The 20,710-nt window shown below is 36.7% G+C and overlaps 2 protein-coding genes across 2 annotated transcripts; one reads left to right on the forward strand and one right to left on the reverse strand.

The window, feature by feature from the left end:
- Window positions 1-4,972: 4,972 nt before the first annotated feature.
- On the forward strand, window positions 4,973-15,589 carry LOC130737561 (uncharacterized). The gene is made up of 9 exons (XM_057589369.1): window positions 4,973-5,133; window positions 6,056-6,133; window positions 12,685-12,936; window positions 13,029-13,235; window positions 13,325-13,417; window positions 13,514-13,622; window positions 13,720-14,136; window positions 14,254-14,305; window positions 15,402-15,589. The coding sequence occupies exons 2-6, from the start codon at window positions 6,074-6,076 to the stop codon at window positions 13,601-13,603; spliced, it is 702 nt and encodes a 233-aa protein (XP_057445352.1). The 5' UTR covers window positions 4,973-5,133; window positions 6,056-6,073; the 3' UTR covers window positions 13,604-13,622; window positions 13,720-14,136; window positions 14,254-14,305; window positions 15,402-15,589.
- Window positions 15,590-19,347: 3,758 nt separating this feature from the next.
- Window positions 19,348-19,749, reverse strand: LOC130736039 (uncharacterized). Its single transcript, XM_057587897.1, has one exon. The coding sequence runs from the start codon at window positions 19,747-19,749 to the stop codon at window positions 19,348-19,350; it is 402 nt and encodes a 133-aa protein (XP_057443880.1).
- Window positions 19,750-20,710: the final 961 nt, after the last annotated feature.

Genomic DNA, 20,710 nt, shown 5'->3' on the forward strand with positions numbered 1-20,710 from the left:
TAAAGAGGACGTCGGCAATGGGAGAGCACCGCGCAATGACGACGGCCGGAGTAAGAAAGGATCACCGGAGAACAAAGAAGAGAGTGAAAGCTGCGATGAAAAGTTTTCAGAACAAAAGTTTCCAGAAAAGTGAAAAGTGAAAGATAAAAAGGGTATTTATAGAAGAAAAAGGAAGAGAGAGAACGAGTGGGAAAGATCGTGGGATTTGAAATTTGAAAAGGTAGGAAACGAAAAGACATAACTCCTCGAGACGCACAACTGCATTTATGGCAAATGATAACAAAATCCCGGAAAATAAGGATACGTGCGTTAGTTGAAAAGACGTGGACATTACGGTTATGATGAAGGCGACATACCACAGAACATTGAGAATGGCGCCATATTGACGAAACAACAAAATGGCGATGAAGGCACAAGCATGAATACGGCAACACGCCGAACGACGGTATGCACATCAAAGGGTTATAAAGCAGACACATTAAAAGACATTTCAACTCAAGGAACTTGAGCCTCATGTCTTGGGGGCATGTGGACTGGGCGGGACATAAGTCAGTCATGCTTATGCCCGCCCAAAATGAGCAACCAGGAACGAAAGTCAATCTTGGCGGGATTCACAGAACAACACTGAATACCGCCCGCCCGTTAGATAGGCCCACACGCCAGCTGGAAGATTCCTTTAGATTTGTCTTATATGTATAAAGGCTTGGGCCCCGGTTGTCAGGCCCAAGTACAACAAAAGTCCACATCATGACCATCCCTTCTATAAAAGGAGAGGTCAACACCTTGTAAAAAGGACCTTTTGAACATTTAATGAGAATATTCCTTTTATGATATTTTTAGTGCTCTGCTAGGGTTTACTTTCTGTTAGACTTCTACGTCAGATCTCCCTAGTACGGAACAAGAGACATTAACTCTTAGGTATGAATATCATGAGTTGGAAAAGAGGTCTAAACCGAGTGACTAGTCGGGATACTCACCTCTCTAGGATATGATTATCTAGTAGGAACTATTGGAATTTCTTGAGTGACAGTCAGAGATTCTATCCGCTAGGACATGAACTTCTTAGGTTAGGAACAGAGCTTGAGAATGTCTTATCGAGTAGGTATGTGCTATAATGCTCCTTTATGATCACTAGGACTTAAGGAATTAAGGCTAGGTTCTTAATTGGTAGATTCGCTTAGCTAAGAAATTAGTGAGTGAATAACTCTTATCGACATCTTAAATGTTAATTTCATCTTATAAGAGTATATTGGTTGAGAATAAGTTGTAAATCAAGTGAACTCATTTTCCAAATACGCTTTCTTCTTTGTTTACCTCCGTGAACTTCTTTTATCGCTTTAATTATAGTTTTTTCCTTTATTTAAATAAACCCACATTTTACTTTTTAAACCATTCATCCATCATCTAGCTAGTGAGATTAATACGTAGCAACACAATCCCTGTGGAGACGACAAAACCCGATACTATACTACGATTGAGTCTTGAAAGGGATTTGATAGTAGTTAGTGGAGGAAAACCTCTTCATTAAATATCCTTTCATCATCTAGCTATAAATATGAGGCATTTAATTAAACAAATCAGCTAGATAATTTGAATACGAACATGTGCAACTAGATATTCAAAATCATGTCATTTACCAACTTGATCAAGGTTGGAATTTTCACTCTATCAATATTGAGAGTTGATGACATATATTTGGTCATTTAGTCGATGCATCGATAAATTTATGAAATACTTAAATGACCCATAAAAAGAGTGAATACGTGCACATGTATCGCATCTAATATACTCAAGAGTATGCGGGATTCAAACCCATATATTTTACCAATTATTAATTGGTAATGAAAACAAGATATAAGAATTCATTATATTGAAGAATCTTTAGGTTCTTCGATGGGTACTCATATGAATTCATATACTTTCGCATCATAAGACTCGGGATGGTCTAACCGGTCATGCATGCCAATCACATTCAATTTGTTCCATATATAGAACTATATCATTCAAAATAATACTTCAATGTTTGAAGTAAAATTTTATGACATTTTAAATCCTTCAAGGATTTTGATATTTTCAACCCATAGTTTATCGTTACATCAATTAGATGTAAATAAAGTCCTTCAAGATTTTCAAATTAATAAGGAATATGTGTACATGACAATTGTGTCACAAGATGAGGATTACATCTCATAATTTCCTTTAACTCATATCCATCGCATGGAAAACGCAATAGGTTTGACATATTTACATGTCTGGATTACTACCGATCCAAGCAATATCTAACAACAGTTTTTATATTGCTCCTTATCTTTCTATACTTTGATACCAATTTAGGGGAAGATAAAGGGAGCAGAAAGCATGAGATCATGCGCCAATGAGAGACTCTAACTCACACTTCAATTCTCAACATTCTCCCCCTAGTGTGAGTCACAACCATATTATTATGCTCCCCCTCAACAAACTATTAGCAATTGCACTGCAATTCGCTTCATCACCGTGTCAATAGGACATGTTGTCTGACCACCACATTGTGTCAAGAAGACTTTCGATATGAGGAGTCATTATCATGCTCACATCAACCATTAATTCAAATACCATTTTTAGGATTGCAACCACATCTGGGGTTGTTTCTTCAAAAGAAAATATAAGATTATTGATCAATAGATCTTTTTAAGAGTGTCAGTGATCCATTTTAAGATATTGCTTTGAAATTTCATAGGCTTCTTCTAGAGAGCGACCACAAAAGTTTCATTTCATGAAACAATACCATATATGCCATTGGATGTCCTTCAGGGACATTTGACCATGCGTTGATCTAAATGATCACAACTTTTGCCATGTTTGTTGAAATATTCACTTCAGGAAATATCTCAATCCTTCCTTAATATAACTACTTCTGTAGCTTACATGATAGACACATGTCTTTCAATCAACTTGATCATTTATAATGACAACGATATAGTTCTTCAGGAACTACAATATAAATATTGACAAAAGACTATAGAGTCTTCTTCTTTTGTTTATTTCAAAAGGCTAAGTTTGTTTAACTATTCCTTTATGATACAAGAAGGAAGTCCAAATATATGTAAATAAATTTTTTTATAAATAACTAAAATAATTTTATCACAAACCCATAGATTTATTCCTAAAATACTCTGTTCATGATCTCATAAATATTTACACATATTAAAAAAACTTTAAATTCTAATTTTATTAAGAGTCCCAAAATCAATTGATATTAGATTAACTCTTCCGATATTATCTAGCCATAAATCAAGCTTTGCAATGTTCTGCATTTTTACTAAAAAAAAATTAATCAGTTATTATAATGAAAAGACTGGAAAAAGCACAACTCATGTAAATTTTTATTTATTTATTTAGGAACTGTATCCAATACTGAAGATAAAAATAAACTCATCATGATCATATCTCTTTTAAATATATATATAATTTGAATTGAATTTAAACTGATTATAACAAAAATTAAATGTATGATTATATAAGTATAAAATTTTCATGGAGATAAAAAAACTGATATTGACACCAATAAAAATACACCCGTGATCTAAAAAAAAAAATTTAATTAGAAGATAGTATTTCACAAATCAATTATCAGAAGAGAATTTATGTAACAAATCATATGAAAAGTAGTAAATTCAATAAAGAGATCAATTTAATAATATAGTGTATTTTATGAATCTTTTCTTGATCTCTTTCCATTATGATATATCTCATGACTTCTTTTTTTTTTGTCTCTTCCACTTCTGGTGGCAAGATTCAATAATATTTCATTCACATCAAGGAAGGAATAAAGAATGATCAAGTCAACTAAATCATAGAGTAATTTCTCTCAAATATATCCAATAAATCGATTGAATCTTTTTGGGATTTAATATTCATATAAATTTCTAGTTCTCCAAGAACTCTTTGTGTATTCATGCTATGGTACTTCTAGACTCATAGCTAAAAGAGAATATATATCAATACAATTCTTATGGATTCGTAGGATACAAATCTTCATGATTCATATTTTAAAAATTCTACTACGGTACTTCCAGACTCGTAGGTTACGAATCTTCAGGATTCGTATTGTAAAAATCAACTACGGTACTTCTAAACTCGTAGGTTATGAATCTTCATGATTCATTCAAAATAATTCAACTACAATGTTTCTGGATTGTAGGCTATGAATCTTCATGATTCTTTTAAAATAATTCAATTACACTAAGGCTATGAATCTTCTTGATTCATGCAAAATAATTCAATTACAGTGCTTCAGGACTGTAAGGCTAATTCATGCAAAATAATTCAATTACAGTGCTTCTGGACTGTAAGGCTATGAATCTTCCTGATTCATGCATAATAATTCAATTACAGTACTTCTGGACTGTAAGGCTATGAATCTTCCTGATTCATGCATAATAATTCAATTACAGTACTTCTGGACTGTAAGGCTATGAATCTTCAGGATTCATGCAAAAATTGGTACTTTTAGACTCATAGTTATGAATCAATATAAAAGAAAAAAAAATTGATTCGAAGAAGAAAGAAGAGAGAAAATAAAAACAAATTATAACCTTCCACATGAATGTGGTACTTACTCTGGAATTGGTACTTACTCTTTCACTTAGGAATTGAGAATTTTATGGAGAGACTATCGTGCTGATAACGTGTTATGAATAAAGAGTAAGCAAGTAAATAAGAGAGGAGAATAGAGGAACAAGAGATATAGAATAATGTGAAGAGGATGCTCTGCTAGGTGCAGACTCCCTTGTATTTATACTATTAGGTTTAGAGTGTTGAACAAGTATACATGTGGGCCTGGCCCATGGACTCCTAACTCTTATGGGCATCCAAATATTCATAAAAATATTAAATTTTTATAGCAAATTGGTTTTAGTATTAATAAAATTTATAAGATATATAAAATTTAGATACCAATTTTTTGGCGCTTAGGTTTTGCGCTAAAAATTTCACGCAAGATTCATCTTTGAGAAACGGCTTCCAAGCACTATCTCATGATCTCATCACCCCCTCCTCACGTTTTAGCCGTCTCATGATCTCATCGCAGCTTCCTGTTACTCACATCCTTGCGTCATCTGCTTTAGCCGTCCACCTCCATACCACTGTGAGGTTAGTATCAAAATCCCTTTCCTTGTTGATTGCTATCTATGGACCTGGTGTCAAGTGCATGACTGCGTGTGGTGTTAGCCAGTTGGTGGTGAAGACCTTGATTCTAGTTTGCTTTTCATTCCTATTCTGTTTTCTTTTTTGTTCCCAATTTGCAATGGGGTCTTGGGTCCAATCTCGTATGCCTATCCATGAGGGGATGGTCTCATGGTTCTGTTGATGCAATCAAAATTTCTTTTTTCTAAGAAAAACTATGTTATACTTGTTGGGTGGGGTAGAAAAGGCAAATTTTGTGAATCTCTGCTAATTTTTGAAAGCATTTTTCTTGTATTCTGTTTAAGAATCATCTTAATTCAGACAAATCATTTCATATTTTGATTTGACATGTATGTGCCATTCTATATTATTTCCCAGAATGCTTAAGGCCCCAACTTGTTCCTAACCAATGCTTCAATTATATGTTTCTCATGTACTGTTGGAGCATCTTTACCCAATTCTAATGTTTGTTTAACATTCTTAGCCTGGGGGAGGGCAGTGATTGAAAACTATAGGGCATTTTTGTGTAGGTTTTGCAGAACTTAGAGGAGGTAAGTGTAAACATACTTGCATGTGATTTTTATTGATTTGATAAAGGCATATAAAAGAGTAGAGCATTGTAGAAGGTTTAATAAAGTAGAAAGGATTTAGGGTCAGGACTATTGCGAGGACAAAAGCAGGAGATACAAACAATTTCAAGTATTTTTGGTCCATTATACAAAATGACAGAGAGATAGAGGAGGATGTAAACAATAGGATCCAAGCAATAATGGACCGCTTTATGTGTGTGATCTGCATTAGAAACGTGCCACTTTACCCAATTATGTATATAATGATTTCATATACCATATTTCACTTATTTAATATGCATGTTTTTGTTTGTATTTAGGAATGGCACCATCAAGCAATGTCACCAACTCAACGGCTGGAAATTCTTCAGCTGCCACTGGAAGTCAACAACAAGGAGGTACCATTGTTTGATTTCTTTCCACTTATTTTAATTTGTTTTCTTAAAAACTTTATGTTATGGTTTCTAAGAAATGAAAACTGTGATTAACATTGGCTTAAAGTGCAATTTGCTAACTGATATAGAGGCATAATTGCCACATGAGCTGTTTCCTGTGGTGTCTAATGAGGGATGACAACTTCAGTTTTGTTTCTTGTCATGTTCCATATCATTACTCAATTAATCTTTTATGTGGTTTCCCTGAAGTTACTGTCCTCAGTTTAAGAGTAAGGTGAAGAATAATTTTTGGCTTCAACCATGTATCATAAGTTTGACTGGAATATGATTCCTTGCTGATATTGGTTTTGGATTCTTGCATTTAGTTGATAGCTAATTTCGTTGGCATTATACCAGTAAACCAAATGCAGATATACATTCTCCTTGTTCTCTTACTGTCCTCAGTTTAATTGCATCCCATTTTTCTCCTTGATGCTTCTAAGCCAAAGCACTCATTGTGGTTCTGCCTACAGGGGAAAGTTGCTGTCAAGAGCTTTTTATTTTAGTTAGTTCCATTAGTTTCTTTTTCATTGCCTGTTGTCTTATAGCTTTTGTTCTTCTTTTTGCTTGTTGGCTACCGTAATAGAACTTTGGGGGGAGTAATTCCCACTGTATTGTGTCCTTTTTACTTGAATAATCTTTGACTTTCTAAAAACAAAAAATACTCTTCTTCTTCTTCAGCTTTATATATGTTTGTGTCATCACACAAGTGACAAGTGGGCATTTGGCCTATTTTTTACCACATTGATGAAGGTGTGAAAAACGACTAGAAGGGGGGGGTTGAATAGAGTTTTGAATATAAAAACTTTCCCCTTAAGATTTAAAGTAAATCTTTTCGGTTTCTCTAAGATAGATGGTGCAGCGGATAAAGATAGAGAGAAGAGAAAAGCACACAAGGATTTTATCCTGGTTCACTTGATAAATCACTCAAGCTACTCCAGTCCACCCGTTAAGATGATTTCTTCCTTCTTAGAATGAAGGCAATCCACTAATCAGATAATTGTTACAACTGCACTTGAAACCTACAAGTGACTAACAATACACTGACTTAGCTCACACTAAGATTCACTCTCTTAGTCTTCTCTAGGATCCGATCAACCTTGATCTCCTAGAGGAATCACCACTAAGATTCACTCTCTTAGTCTTCTTAAGGATACTGACCTACCCGGTCCCTTAAGGAAAATCAAACAACTGTTTGAGGTTGGTGTTTACAAAGGTTTGCTTCTAAATAAGCTGAGTGTAAACTAAATAAGAACAGATGAAGAAAGTAGAGGCTTGAATCTTTTCTTGTATTGCAGCTCTTGATCTCTCTCTTAGCTTTCTTCTTTTCTTCAGCCTTTTATAGTCCAAGGTGCAAAGGATATTTCTGTTGAGAGAATATGACCGTTGGAGGGAATTTCTGGAACTTCCAGAACCTGCTGTGGCTGAACCTTGGTAGGTAGGCTTTTCAGAATAGTACACTGCTCTTGTACTTCTTGATAGAGACATTTGCCTTTAACCAATGACATCTGATCAGAGTTATGCTTCGTGTTGGAACTTGTGAAGCTTGGTGATCAGAGTCAGAGGGATGCTTGGATCCTCTAACCTTCGTAACTTCTGCTTCTGGACCTTCAGAGCTTCTGGACCTTCAGAGCCTCTGGCCCCTCAGAGCTTCTGGTCTTCAGATCTTCTGATCCTCAGATCTTCTGATCCTCAGATCCTCTGATCCTCAGATCCTCAGATCCTCTTATCTTCAGATCTTCTGATCTTCAGAACTTCTGACGAATATATCTTCTGGTGTCAGAATCAGAACCTGTTTGTCAAAACACTCAAGACATACATTAGAGTATCATAGTTGTTCATCCACAAATAAATACTTGTTATCATCAAAACATAGAGTTGTACCACATGACCAAATCTTGATCTTACAATCTCCCCCTTTTTGATGATGACAAAACCATGTATTTTGATGAACAACTCTAAACAAATAAACTGAATACACTCAGAGTATAAGGTATCAGAGTTTAAAACTTATCCTGATGTGTATAGTTTATCTTGCTCCTTCTGAATCCAAGACTCGTGCTTGATTCTGAGCTAAGCTCCCCCTGAATCTAATACTTAATATCAACGTTAGTAATATCTAGATTCTGAGCTAAATAATATAGGAGTTGTCAAGATACTATAAGTTCTCCCCCTTTTTGTCATAAGCAAAAAGAATGAAGGTGGAAAAAAATAGTAAGAGCATAAGACGAAATACTCCCCCTCAGAAGGAATACCAAGGGATACTTGGCTGCTGATTAGTGTATCTTCTGATGTTGTTGCTTCTGGTTCGTCAAGTTCTGAGTCTTTGTTTCTATCTGAAACAGTCATGCTCATCTCTACAAGCTTTTTCAGCTAGCTTTGACTTGACCAAAATCTTACTCTACTGATGCCTCCAAGATTAACTTCACCTTCAGGTTCAAGTTTTGGATCTTGGGACATATGCCTTTCTCACGTCATGTGTTGCCTGCATCCACTGTCCAGGTTCCATGGTTGGAGTTTCGATGGACCTATTGAAGATATCTGCAACATATATAATCTTATCCCTAGGTACCCACTTTCTGAGTCCTTTCTTGTTAGTTAACCCAGAAGTTCTGACAACTTTGGGTTTCTCAACATGATAATGTAAAGGAATTTTTGCATGATATTTAGACATAGAGAAAGATCCCTTTTTAAGAGGAGGTTTAGCAACTTCAGCAGGTAAAGGATCAGGCAATATGGTACCAGAGGGAACAAAGCATTCATACAAAGATTTAGCTTTAGGCACAGAAGGCTCATTTCTAATTGGTTTAGAATAGCCAATGTCATGCATTCCATTTCTGCTCACGCCATAGATTAATGAAGCCATCAAGCTTCTATCTACGCTTTTAGACAGGAATCTTTGAAAGGACTTTTCATACTTAGATTCATTTCTACAATCAGAGGCATCACAAGCAACAATTTCTTCTAACTTAGCAATCTGGTTCTTAAGCACAGAGTTAGAATTTATCAAAGCATGATTATCATTTTTCAAATCAGAAATAATTTTCTCATGTTCAGAAGGAGTCTTGGAAACAACAGATAAGTCCTTTTTCAACTTTTATGCTTAGACAATAAGGAGTTATACTTATCCATGATATCAGACAAAGCATGTTTCAGTTCAGAGGTTGAGAAAGAAGCGAATACCTCATTTTCATCGTATGAGTTAGGATCTCCTTCTGATGCTGAGTCAGAGTCAACAGCATCCTTTGACTCTGCTCCTTTGTCTTTGACAATAGCCATGAGTCCTTGAACTTCACCATCAGAGTCAACATCCTCTGACTCTGATTCATCAAAAGTCACCATCAGACTTTTCTTTGGTTTGAAATGCTTCTTTGACTTTTCGTCCTTTGATGAACCTTTGTATTTGCTCTGCCTGTGCTTCCAGATGCAGTTGAACTTTCTGGATATCAGAGTCAGCTCATCTTCATCAGAATCTTCTGATGCTTCTTCAGATTCTTCTGCTCCAGCTTGGAGAGCTTTTGACTTCTCAGATTTAGCCTTCTCAGAGCGCTTCAGCTCATGACATTTCAGTATGCTGATGAGTTCTTCTAAACTCATATGTTCAACATCTCTTGTGAGGTCTATTGAAGTCACCCATGGCATCCAGCTTTCAGGAAGACATCTGATGACCCTTATGACATGATCTTTAGTTGTGTAGCTCTTGTTGAGAGGTCGTATTCCAGCTACGAGCAACTGAAATCTGGAAAACATATCCTCAATGGATTCGTTAGGTTCCATGATGAAGGATTCATATTTCTGGATCAAGGACAGCGCCTTTGATTCTTTCACCTTCTTGTTTCCTTCATGTGTCATCTTTAAGGAATCAAGGATACACTTAGCGGAATCACGATCAGTAATTTTCTCATATTCTTCATATGAAATGGCACTTTGCAGAATAGCTCTTGATCTGTGATGATCTCTGAACTCCTTCTTTTGATCTTCACTCATCTTCTTCCTTGGGATCTTTACACCATGTACATCAACAGGAGGGGTGTAGCCATCAACAACAAAATCCCAAAGATCAGGATCAAAGCCAAGAAAGAAGCTTTTGATTCTGTCTTTCCAGAAATCAAATCTCTGACCATCAAAGATAGGTGGTCTTGCACTGTATTGATATTTGCTTGTAGTAGTGGTGGAATCCATGAGTTTTTCACACTGGCCCGGATCTACTGAACACTGTTAAGTGTGGTAATCAGAACTTGCGCTCTGATACCAATTGAAGGTGTGAAAAACGACTAGAAGGGGGGGGGGTTGAATAGAGTTTTGAATATAAAAACTTTCCCCTTAAGATTTAAAGTAAATCTTTTCGGTTTCTCTGAGATAGATGGTGCAGCGGATAAAGATAGAGAGAAGAGAAAAGCACACAAGGATTTTATCCTGGTTCACTTGATAAATCACTCAAGCTACTCCAGTCCACCCGTTAAGGTGATTTCTTCCTTCTTAGAATGAAGGCAATCCACTAATCAGATAATTGTTACAACTGCACTTGAAACCTACAAGTGACTAACAATACACTGACTTAGCTCACACTAAGATTCACTCTCTTAGTCTTCTCTAGGATCCGATCAACCTTGATCTCCTAAAGGAATCACCACTAAGATTCACTCTCTTAGTCTTCTTAAGGATACTGACCTACCCGGTCCCTTAAGGAAAATCAAACAACTGTTTGAGGTTGGTGTTTACAAAGGTTTTCTTCTAAATAAGCTGAGTGTAAACTAAATAAGAACAGATGAAGAAAGTAGAGGCTTGAATCTTTTCTTGTATTGCAGCTCTTGATCTCTCTCTTAGCTTTCTTCTTTTCTTCAGCCTTTTATAGTCCAAGGTGCAAAGGATATTTCTGTTGAGAGAATATGACCGTTGGAGAGCATTTCTGGAACTTCCAGAACCTGCTGTGGCTGAACCTTGGTAGGTAGGCTTTTCAGAATAGTACACTGCTCTTGTACTTCTTGATAGAGACATTTGCCTTTAACCAATGACATCTGATCAGAGTTATGCTTCGTGTTGGAACTTGTGAAGCTTGGTGATCAGAGTCAGAGGGATGCTTGGATCCTCTAACCTTCGTAACTTCTGATTCTGGACCTTTAGAGCTTCTGGACCTTCAGAGCCTCTGGTCCCTCAGAGCTTCTGGTCTTCAGATCTTCTGTTCCTCAGATCTTCTGATCCTCTGATCCTCAGATCCTTTGATCCTCAGATCCTCAGATCCTCTTATCTTCAGATCTTCTGATCTTCAGATCCTCTGATCCTCAGATCCTCTGATCTTCAGATCTTCTGATCTTCAGAACTTCTGACGAATATATCTTCTGGTGTCAGAATCAGAACCTGTTTGTCAAAACACTCAAGACAAACATTAGAGTATCATAGTTGTTCATCCACAAATAAATACTTGTTATCATCAAAACATAGAGTTGTACCACATGACCAAATCTTGATCTTACAATTGATAGTGAACTCTTACTTCAATCATCTATCTACTATGTGTAAAGTGGAAGTTATCCATCTTAGGTGTTTTTCTAACTTTTAGTATAGATATACTTAGCCCTTACCCGTAGTTCAATTTTTTCTAGTTTTGATTTGTTAATACTTCAAATTTTCTTATATTTCATTTTATCTTTCAATAACTCTCTTGTTTTTTACCACACTACTATTTATATCTCTCATTTCTCTCTCAATTCTCCATATCTCACAATTGTAAGTGTAAATACAATATTAATCTATTTTTTAGGTAATGATTCATTCTCATCAATTTTCTATTCCATTTTGTTTTCACTCACTTTCTTCCTATTTCTACACATTTTCTATCACATCATCTATATAACATATCATTCTTTTTTTCTCTTATCTTCTTATTTCACTCTTAGTGTGAGTGAAATTAAAGTGTGAATAAACTATTTTTTTAATCACTACATTCTAGGTGCTTCTTTAAAAATTTCGCCCCCGTTGTATGATTTTCCTGGTTCCGTCCCTGGATAGAGTAGACATGTTGCTGCCTCTATTTTGTGTTTCTATTCTTCTGGTGTGGATTTTGTCTCCTATGTGCTGTTTTAACGTTGGTGTTTTATGGCTATCTTGTCTCTTCTTTGGGGCCTTTGTTAAAGGTGTAGCATATATACCAAATTGAGCTTTGCTACTGCTAGATCAATTGTTATGGTTCGAGGGGCCCTTGCTTGCTCTTCCTTTCCTTCCTTGATTAATGGGACCCTGGCTGTTTTGTTAGAGTTTTGTTAGAGGGCTTTTGTACTACTAGTTTAGTACTCTTAGCCGGTTTTTGGGTGCTACTACTGTGTTTTATCAGGGTGAATTTGTTTCCCCTTGTTGCAGACTTTGTTCTTTTTTCTTTTCTGTGTTTTGTTTCTTTTGTACGGGCCGAAGTCCCTGTACTTCATATCTATTTATATATATATATATATATATATTTGGTTTTTCCAAAAAAAATGGTTGTCATAATATTCTTTTCTTTTTTGGGTAAAATCCAATAGATTGTTCGAAGAAGGAAAAAAGCTGGAAGAGGAAAAACCACAGGCATAAGTGTTTCGAAAAGAAAAGAGAAGTCTGCAACTGGAAAATTGAATGTGGTTATTCCACCTGGCAAGATGGTGGCCGTAGGACCAGGAGCTCCAGATTTTGTTACTGAAATATCTGTGCAAGTTCAAAAGAGAGCTCCTTTTAATGTCAAGAAATGGAAAAAAGTTCCTGATGAGGCAAAAAATGATATAGTATCAAGAGTTTATGTAAGTTTCAATATTCATTTTTATTTTTTATTTTTTTATGTTTGATTTATATAATATTTACATATATTTTTCCTTTTAATTATTGAGTGCAGAATGCTTTTGACATTGAACAAACAGACCATAACAAAGCTGTCATTCTTGCTACAGCAGATAGACTCTACCGAAGCCATAGAGGTAGACTTCATCAACACTTTAAACAATATGAAACAAATGAAATTGCTTTGGAACATAAACCTGATGAGTTAAGTGAGGGAGATTGGGAGTACTTGGTAGATTATTTTTCAAGTCCTGACTATAAGGTATGTTGGTCATTAACTTTTTAAAAATATAGTTTGGTTATAAATGTGAAAAAAAGATACTATAATAATTCTATGTGGATTATTTTTAGGCAATGAGTGAAAGGAACAGATCAAATAAAGCAAAACAAGCAATTAATCATAGATGTGGAAGGAAGTCATTTCAAGCTGTTAGCTATGATGCGGTAAAAAAGAAATATTAAATTGTTTGATTATGAATTGTTATGGAGTTAAAAATTTATAGTGATTATTCTCTATGGCTACAAAAATTTTGTTTTTAGAGAGATCCTGAAACTGGAAAGGAGCCTAATTATCAAGATTTATGGCGAATGACTCACACAAACAACAGTGGGGTTTGGATAATTAAATGAGGCTTCTAGGGAAGTTCATGTAAGACATTTCAATGATTTATAAATTATAATTAGTTTTAGTTTCATTTTTTTTGTAATTAAAATTTATGGCTATGGTTTTACTTTTTCTTTAATAGGTGAGGGTTGAAGAAGCTTCTATGCGGATGTTAGAAGAAACAGATGAGAACGCTGATGAAGATCCTATTATCAACAAGGCTTTTAAATCAGTTGTAGGGGAACGTTCAGGGTATAGTCGTGGTCTTGGTGCTGGAATTCAACCTACAAAGGGAAAATCTACTGCAGGTCTACATGAACAATTAGTGAGTGAACGAGAAAAGCGTCAGGGTATAGAAATGAAACTGAAAGCAGTTGAGTCTCAACTTCTAGAGGAGCGTAACATTAGAGAAGAAATGGCTACACGCATTGAAGATAGTCAAAAGCAGCTTGAAGAAAGAGAAAAACAATTTGAAGAAAGGGTAGAAAAGCAACTTGAAGAAAGAATGGAAAAAAAATTTGAGGAAAGGATGGCAGCCTTCTTCTGTAGAACGCAATTGGTAAGTAAGAACACCATTTAAGCGTACAAAAGTTTGATGAGTTGGCAAATTTATTTTCTTATAAGTATTATTTACAATCTTGAATATTAAGTTTTAATGTTTTGTATATTCTAATAGGCTGGACAATATTCACAGGGTTGAAACTACTAAAAACATGGATTGCACACATGTAAGTTATAATTACTTTTCTTAAGTTATAGTATGCATTTCTTTTGTATCTTCTAATAGTTGAAGTTATGGTATTAAATTATCTCAAAGTTTTCAAAGTAATTTAGGAACTTTGTTCTCTTATATGAACTGTGTAGGCGGCTGCAGTAGAGGGACTACTATGTGTTTTGTAATGTTGATACCAGCCTCTAATGGTTGAGGCTATGATGCTTGAGGCTATATTGTCTATTGTGTGTGTGTATTGACTTGGCATTTGCTTCCTTTGGTCATCAGTTTGGGAATTGCTATTGGAGTGGGTAAAATAAAAATGCTGGAGTTTAGTATCACAATAGTGGGATGGGAGCGTATCTCTTGTGTACTAAGTCTGTTAATTCATTGTTACTTAGTAGCACTTTAGGCATTTGCTTGGGCACTTCAATTCTATGTATTCATTTTATTTTGTATATAGTTTCTACCACTGGTGATATTCTTAAAATGGCTTATAAAAAAAATTGGGGTGTGATAGAGACGTGCCTTTATGGGAAAATTGGGTTTAATTGTGAGTGCTGATATCATATTGTTATTCCCCTCATTGTCAATTACTGTTTTCACTGTGCCTTGCCTGCGTCTGCTATCTCATTTGGGATTTATGGTGATATCTGGTTGTTATGGACTTGTTTGCTGTCAAGGTTGGAGGGTGTGTTTTGGCTTTTTTCTTGCTTACAGAGCTGTTTCTGGTTGCTGTTTTACCTGCTGGTTTTGCTGTTTCTTTCTCCTGTTTTCTCCTTGTTGTTAGTTGTTTTGTTTTGCCTAGCTTTTTCTTTTCCTTTGGCTTTCTTATTGTTCTTGCTGTTATGTTTTTGCTCTTCTTTTTCTCACTTGGGAGAGTTTGTTCCCTAGCTTCTTGACTTTGCTTCTATATTTATATATCTATTTCTCCTTTCAAAAAAAAAGTCCTAGGCTTTTTTTTAACAGGCAAAAGAAACATATATTAGTAATAGTATTACCAGTACTTTTTGTTCTTTGTGCACTTTCTCTGATTTTTGGGTTGGCTATTAATAGTAGCATCGATATTACTAAACTAATACAAGATAGTCTCAATTTTGTGTTAATTGCAGGTCAATTGGTGGAGTTTCAACTCACTCATGATGACATACTCGAAGCAATTTTAGGCAAGAAAAGTTGATGATGTGGCTGTCACGCTTTATTTATTGATTATGTATGTTTGTTTATATTTTGAGAACAATACTTTTTAGGACCCATTAAGTACTGGAATATTATTTTATTGTATCCAATTATGTTTTTTTTTATGAAGTAACCAATTATATTTCTGTAGTTTAATTTTTTTTCATTAGTAATATCGTGTATTTAATTTTAAATAGTTTTGTTAAGTAAATTAGTAGAGTTGATTGATATTAATTTTAAGATTCGAAAATTTCGTTTAAAATATTCAATAACAACTTTATTAGTTGAGAAAAATACCTTAATGCGACAACTTAAATTGTTGAGAAAACTTTGCTTATAGCAACAATTATCGTTGTTGAGATAAAACACCTTATTGTAACGACTAAATTTGTTGAGAAAAACATTTTTTGCGGCGACTTGAGTCGCTATGAAAGCTATGTTAGTGGCTTCCATAAATATTTATAGCATCGACAAAAATTTTACTTTGCAGCGAAAATAGTTGTTGTCAAAGCATAAACAATGGCAGCGAAAGTAGTCGTTGTGAAAACATCAACAATGGCAGCGAAAGTAATCGTTGTGACAACTTCAACAATGGCAGCGAAAGTAATCGTTGTGACAACTTCAACAATGGCAGCAAAAATAGTCGTTGTGAAAACATCAGCAATGACAGCGACATCAAATGTTGTTGCAAAAAGTTTCCGCGTCGGAACTTATCGTGACGACATGCAACGAATTTTTTTCGCTGCGAAATGTAGTTTTAACAACGACTTTTAACATATCCCAACAACATTTGTCGCTGCGAAAAATCTTTTCTCTTGTAGTGATATAATAGTAAAAACGATTTTGAGAAAGCTTAATACAGAAAAAAGTTATGACTTGAGTTGAATAAAGATAAATTTACGACATAATACCTAATCTATTTAGTTTACAACTTGCGGTTGGGAAATTGCGGTTGTTCCTCCCAAAAAATGACATTCTCGGTAAAAAGTGTAAAAAATGTTAATACAACTTTTTGATGGTATCCAAAATGTATTGCTTAATTTAATTTTTTTTTAATTGATTGAATTATTTTTTAAATTATTAAATAAATAAATCATTGAATTATTATATGATCCAATGCTAATTAATAAATATTAATTATTTACACAAAGAGAATTCTAAAACTATTTATTGAAAAGTTTTTTTTAATTATTGAAATGTATGAACTTTCTGATGAAGTTGGTTTGCTATATTTCCTTGATTCTGTGGATCTAGTACCAAGTAACTTGATACGAACATTTGTTGTGCCAGGTGCAGATAATCTATCTCTTGCCATCCTGAAAAGTTAGGCAATGAGATTTTCTCTGTCAAGCATTTCCTTTAGATCTTCAACTATGGTTGTATCAAGTTCTTTTCCATTTGCTCCCTTTTTGAAGGAGCGCATTATATTTTGAACTTCATTTTTTGTAACATGGATATAAAGTTGGTAGAATTTTGGGATTTCTCCTTCTTCAGGTATGAGCTTTTCAATTTTATGATAATTTTGCTGACTAATTTTGTATACATATGGACCTGGTTGTAAGTTGACTGTATGATCTATTATAGCACCTATGGATGTGAATGCAAACATATAATTAAATGCTCGAATGTTTCCCTGAATTTCACTGAGCGTCAACCACCTTCATAGCTTAGAAGTGTTTGCAAAATTTATGGTGGTTCTAAAAGTAGTGGTAGTCGAACTTTTCCTTGTTGGCAACAAATAGAGAATTTTGTCTTTTTTGGTCGCCATAGATGATATCCGCAGAACTACCCTGATCTAAGAGCACTCTTCGCACATTGAAACTATTAATCCTTACCATTACCACCACGGGACCATCCTTATGTGTCTTTGATGACCGGGATTTATATGATGTTTTTAGGATTTTTCCTTATTAGTTTTGAGTCTTTTTCTTGTGCCTCATGTAGTGTTTCATGCATTCTCATGCATTTTTACCTTTCTTTGTGTTTTTACTTTGTTTTGGCAATTTTGTAGTTTTATAGGGACTTTAGTTGCATTTTATTAGAGTTTAGGAGTCTTAGGAAATTTCTACTTGTTTTGGAGCCTTTGTGCAAAACTGACCTTTAAGTTTCTTGGTATTTTCCTCTAGCTTTGTCATCAAGTTTTCAGGTTGTAACAGCTGAAGAGGGAAGGTCTAGAGGCTTGGAGACTTGAATGAGGCAATAAAGTGGAGTTAAAATGAAGTTTAATGAGTTTTTGGGTGAGCACAGGCGCTCAGGCACCCCTGTCTAGCGCCTGAGCGCCAATGGAACAGAAGCATTAAAGCTGGAAAATTAGGCCTGGCGCTTGAGCGCCCGACACATCAGAAAATCGCCAATTTTACCTATAAATAGGATTCTAGTCATTTTCTCTTGTATCTTTTCACACTTTGTAAAATTTAGAGGTAGAGGATCATCTAGGAGAGTGAGAGAGGGCTTCAAAGCTTGTAATTCAGGTTCTTATCTCTTCTATTGCTTTGGTTTTCTTGTAAGACTTTTCATCTTTAAGTTATAATCTTAAGTTCTTTCTCACATGTTCTTCTTCTTTTCTTGAATCCCATTTTCTGAATTTCAATCTAAGCTTGTATGCATGCTTGCTTGATGCTTTTCTATAATCAGAACGGAAGTTTGTTATAGATTAGGGAACCGATTTGGGATTACCCCTTCTATCTTGGCTACTAGGAATAGAGGAAGGGTTGGGGGGTTTGTTGGCCTGAAATTGCATGATATAAAACCTCATATAAATGACTAAGTACACAAGGAATTGGGCTTAACTTTTAGTATGGGAGAATTGCTTATGTGAGGAATCAATAAGTGAGTAACTAGGCTATAGCATAAAGGAGAGATTCATGAGTTCATGTGCTTAGAGTGATGTGCTTGAATTGACTAGTTGAGCAAGAACCCAAAGCATTTTCTTTTCTGAATTGTCTTTTTATTTTTCTCTTTCCTTATTACTACTTCGACGTATCTTTATTTCAATAAAACAAACATTCGTACTCAAGGCTTAAACCGAATTTAGTCACTCACAATCCATGTGGTTCGATATTTAAAGCCGGGTGGATTCGTACACTTGCAGATTTACCAACAGTCTTAATCCCTTCAAAATCTGCTGACGATATCACTATGTCCGGGTGCTGAAAACCAAAGGGAGTTGAAAACTCTCGCACTGAACTCACCGCCCTCACATGCCTACGTCTCGCTGACGGTGTGTCGCCGTCTCCGCCGAAACCCCGTGCAATTGTATTGATCGTCCCAACCAGCAGTTTGAGATCCATGTTGAAGGTTTCTTCATCTCCTTTCTTCCTCGTCGCCAATGTCTCCTTCTTGTCCGATATTGGTGTCCGTCGACGGCCATCCCGCCTGCGATCATTCTGCTGGCGGCTTTCCTATTGGCGCTGCCCCCCCCCCCGGTCAGTCATTTGCGAACGTCTCGCCCTGATCAGCCTCTCTATCTTGCCTTTCAACGTAAAACAGTCACTGGTGTCGTGGCCCGCCGAGCGATGATACTCGCACCATTTAGTTCTGTCTACCGCCTCCCGTGGCGGATTAACTTCCTTTTCGCGCTCTTCGACTGCATGCGTTGCCTTTACTTCCCGGAGTAGTTCTGCCAATTCCGCGTTAGGGTCTCTGCCTGGCCTCTCGCGCCGACGAGGGTCAGTTTGTTGCCATGGGCGGCGACGCTCAAAGTTTTCTTTCTTCGGATAGAGTTGCTTCTTCACAAACTACTCTGGTTGCTTGACTTTCTTATCCCTTTGCTTACTGCTTTCTCCCTTCTCCCGACCTTGCCTTCCTGCCGGCGACATGTCCCTTTGTCCGCCATCTTTTTCAGCTTTTGCACACCTCCTTTTGAACGCGTCGTCCTCCTCATCCAGGATGTAGGTATTCGCCCGAGTGCGGACTTCCGCCATCGAACGAGCTGGCTTCCGACTTAGCTTGCTGTTCAGCTTTCCCGATAGCAGTCCATTCTTGAAGGCGCGCGGCACAGGCTTGCGGCTCCAACTCCTCGATCTTGACAGATGCGGCACTGTACCGCTTCACGTATTGCTTCAAAGTTTCTCGTTCTAACTGACGAAAATTGTACAGGTCATCAATTGTGACCTGCTTGATCTTGCTTGCAGAGAACTGAACGAGGAATTTCGACGAGAAATCGCGGAATTTCGCAATGGATCCCCAAGGCAAAGTCCTGAACCAAGCCATCGTTGTGCCTTTGAATGTTGACGGGAACATCCTGCATTTCACCGCATCAGAAGCTGCGCTTATCACCATCTTCGTGTTTAAATAAAGCAGATGATCCTTCGGATCGGTCTTTCCACTATACGTCTCCAGAACAAGATTCTTCATGTTGTTAGGTATGGCTACCTCCCTTACCGCCGCCGAGAATGGCTCAAACTCCGCTACAGCCTCCGCTTCCCGTTCTCCCTCGTTTTGTTGCTCAAGGCGATAGTAATCTAACTGCTCCTGCAAGTAATCATTCCGCTGCCGTATGTTGTCAAAGTTGCGGATCAAACGTCTCGAATTTCTGTGAGTGATCGGACTTGAGGCAACGACGATCCACTTCCTGAGACCTCCAGCGAGCGTGCTGGAGATCCTTGCTGCCAAGGTGAGGACGGTGGAGAAGGTAACAGAGGCGTCGGAGAAGGAGGAGGAGGTGGCGGTGGAGGCGGAGGAGGAATCGGTTGCTCGCGACGAAATTCCTCACGGCGCAGCCTTCCCCAACGCGATGCGGTGGTGAACCTCGCCTCTGCTCCAGCATTTCGCTGCGTCGACGACGAGTTTCCATCGGATTTCAACCGCAAACCAGAAATTCAACCAAAAACACGAAAATCAGAGAAAATTGCACATGATTTTGAATTTCTCTCATTCAAAATCATAATCCACGTAGTCTGGGAATCGAAATCTACCGATCCCCACAGACGGCGCCAAATGTTCCAGCCAAGAACATAGAAAGAAGGTATAGTACCTAGAGTTAGAGGATTGCAATGAGAGAATCTAGAGAGAGAGAGAGATAGCGTGTAACCGCTTAGAGAGAGAGTGTAATTGAATTTCAAGTTTATTATTTATCAAATGAGCTAAGAGTCCCTTACAATTGGTAACCGCCCCCTATTTATAGGCTAGGGGTTGGGCCTGGCGTTCCTAGCTGTGCTTAGTGGGCCGGGTTGGCCTCTTGGAGGAGACCCAATTCCCTGGCTTGTGCGTCGCCCTGAGGCAAGCATCCCTCGGGGAGGGC

This window comes from Lotus japonicus, chromosome 2, assembly GCF_012489685.1.
Source record: "Lotus japonicus ecotype B-129 chromosome 2, LjGifu_v1.2".
Taxonomy (NCBI): Eukaryota; Viridiplantae; Streptophyta; class Magnoliopsida; order Fabales; family Fabaceae; genus Lotus; species Lotus japonicus.

Excerpts from the sequence above, each read along its gene's own strand:
- LOC130737561 (XM_057589369.1), top strand. The coding sequence starts at position 6,074 with ATGTCACCAACTCAACGGCTGGAAATTCTTCAGCTGCCACTGGAAGTC. Across the intron at positions 13,236-13,324 it reads TTTCAAGTCCTGACTATAAG|GCAATGAGTGAAAGGAACAG; the intron begins GTATGTTGGTCA and ends GATTATTTTTAG. Across the intron at positions 13,418-13,513 it reads AAGCTGTTAGCTATGATGCG|AGAGATCCTGAAACTGGAAA; the intron begins GTAAAAAAGAAA and ends TTTTGTTTTTAG.
- LOC130736039 (XM_057587897.1), bottom strand. The coding sequence starts at position 19,749 with ATGGTGATAAGCGCAGCTTCTGATGCGGTGAAATGCAGGATGTTCCCG.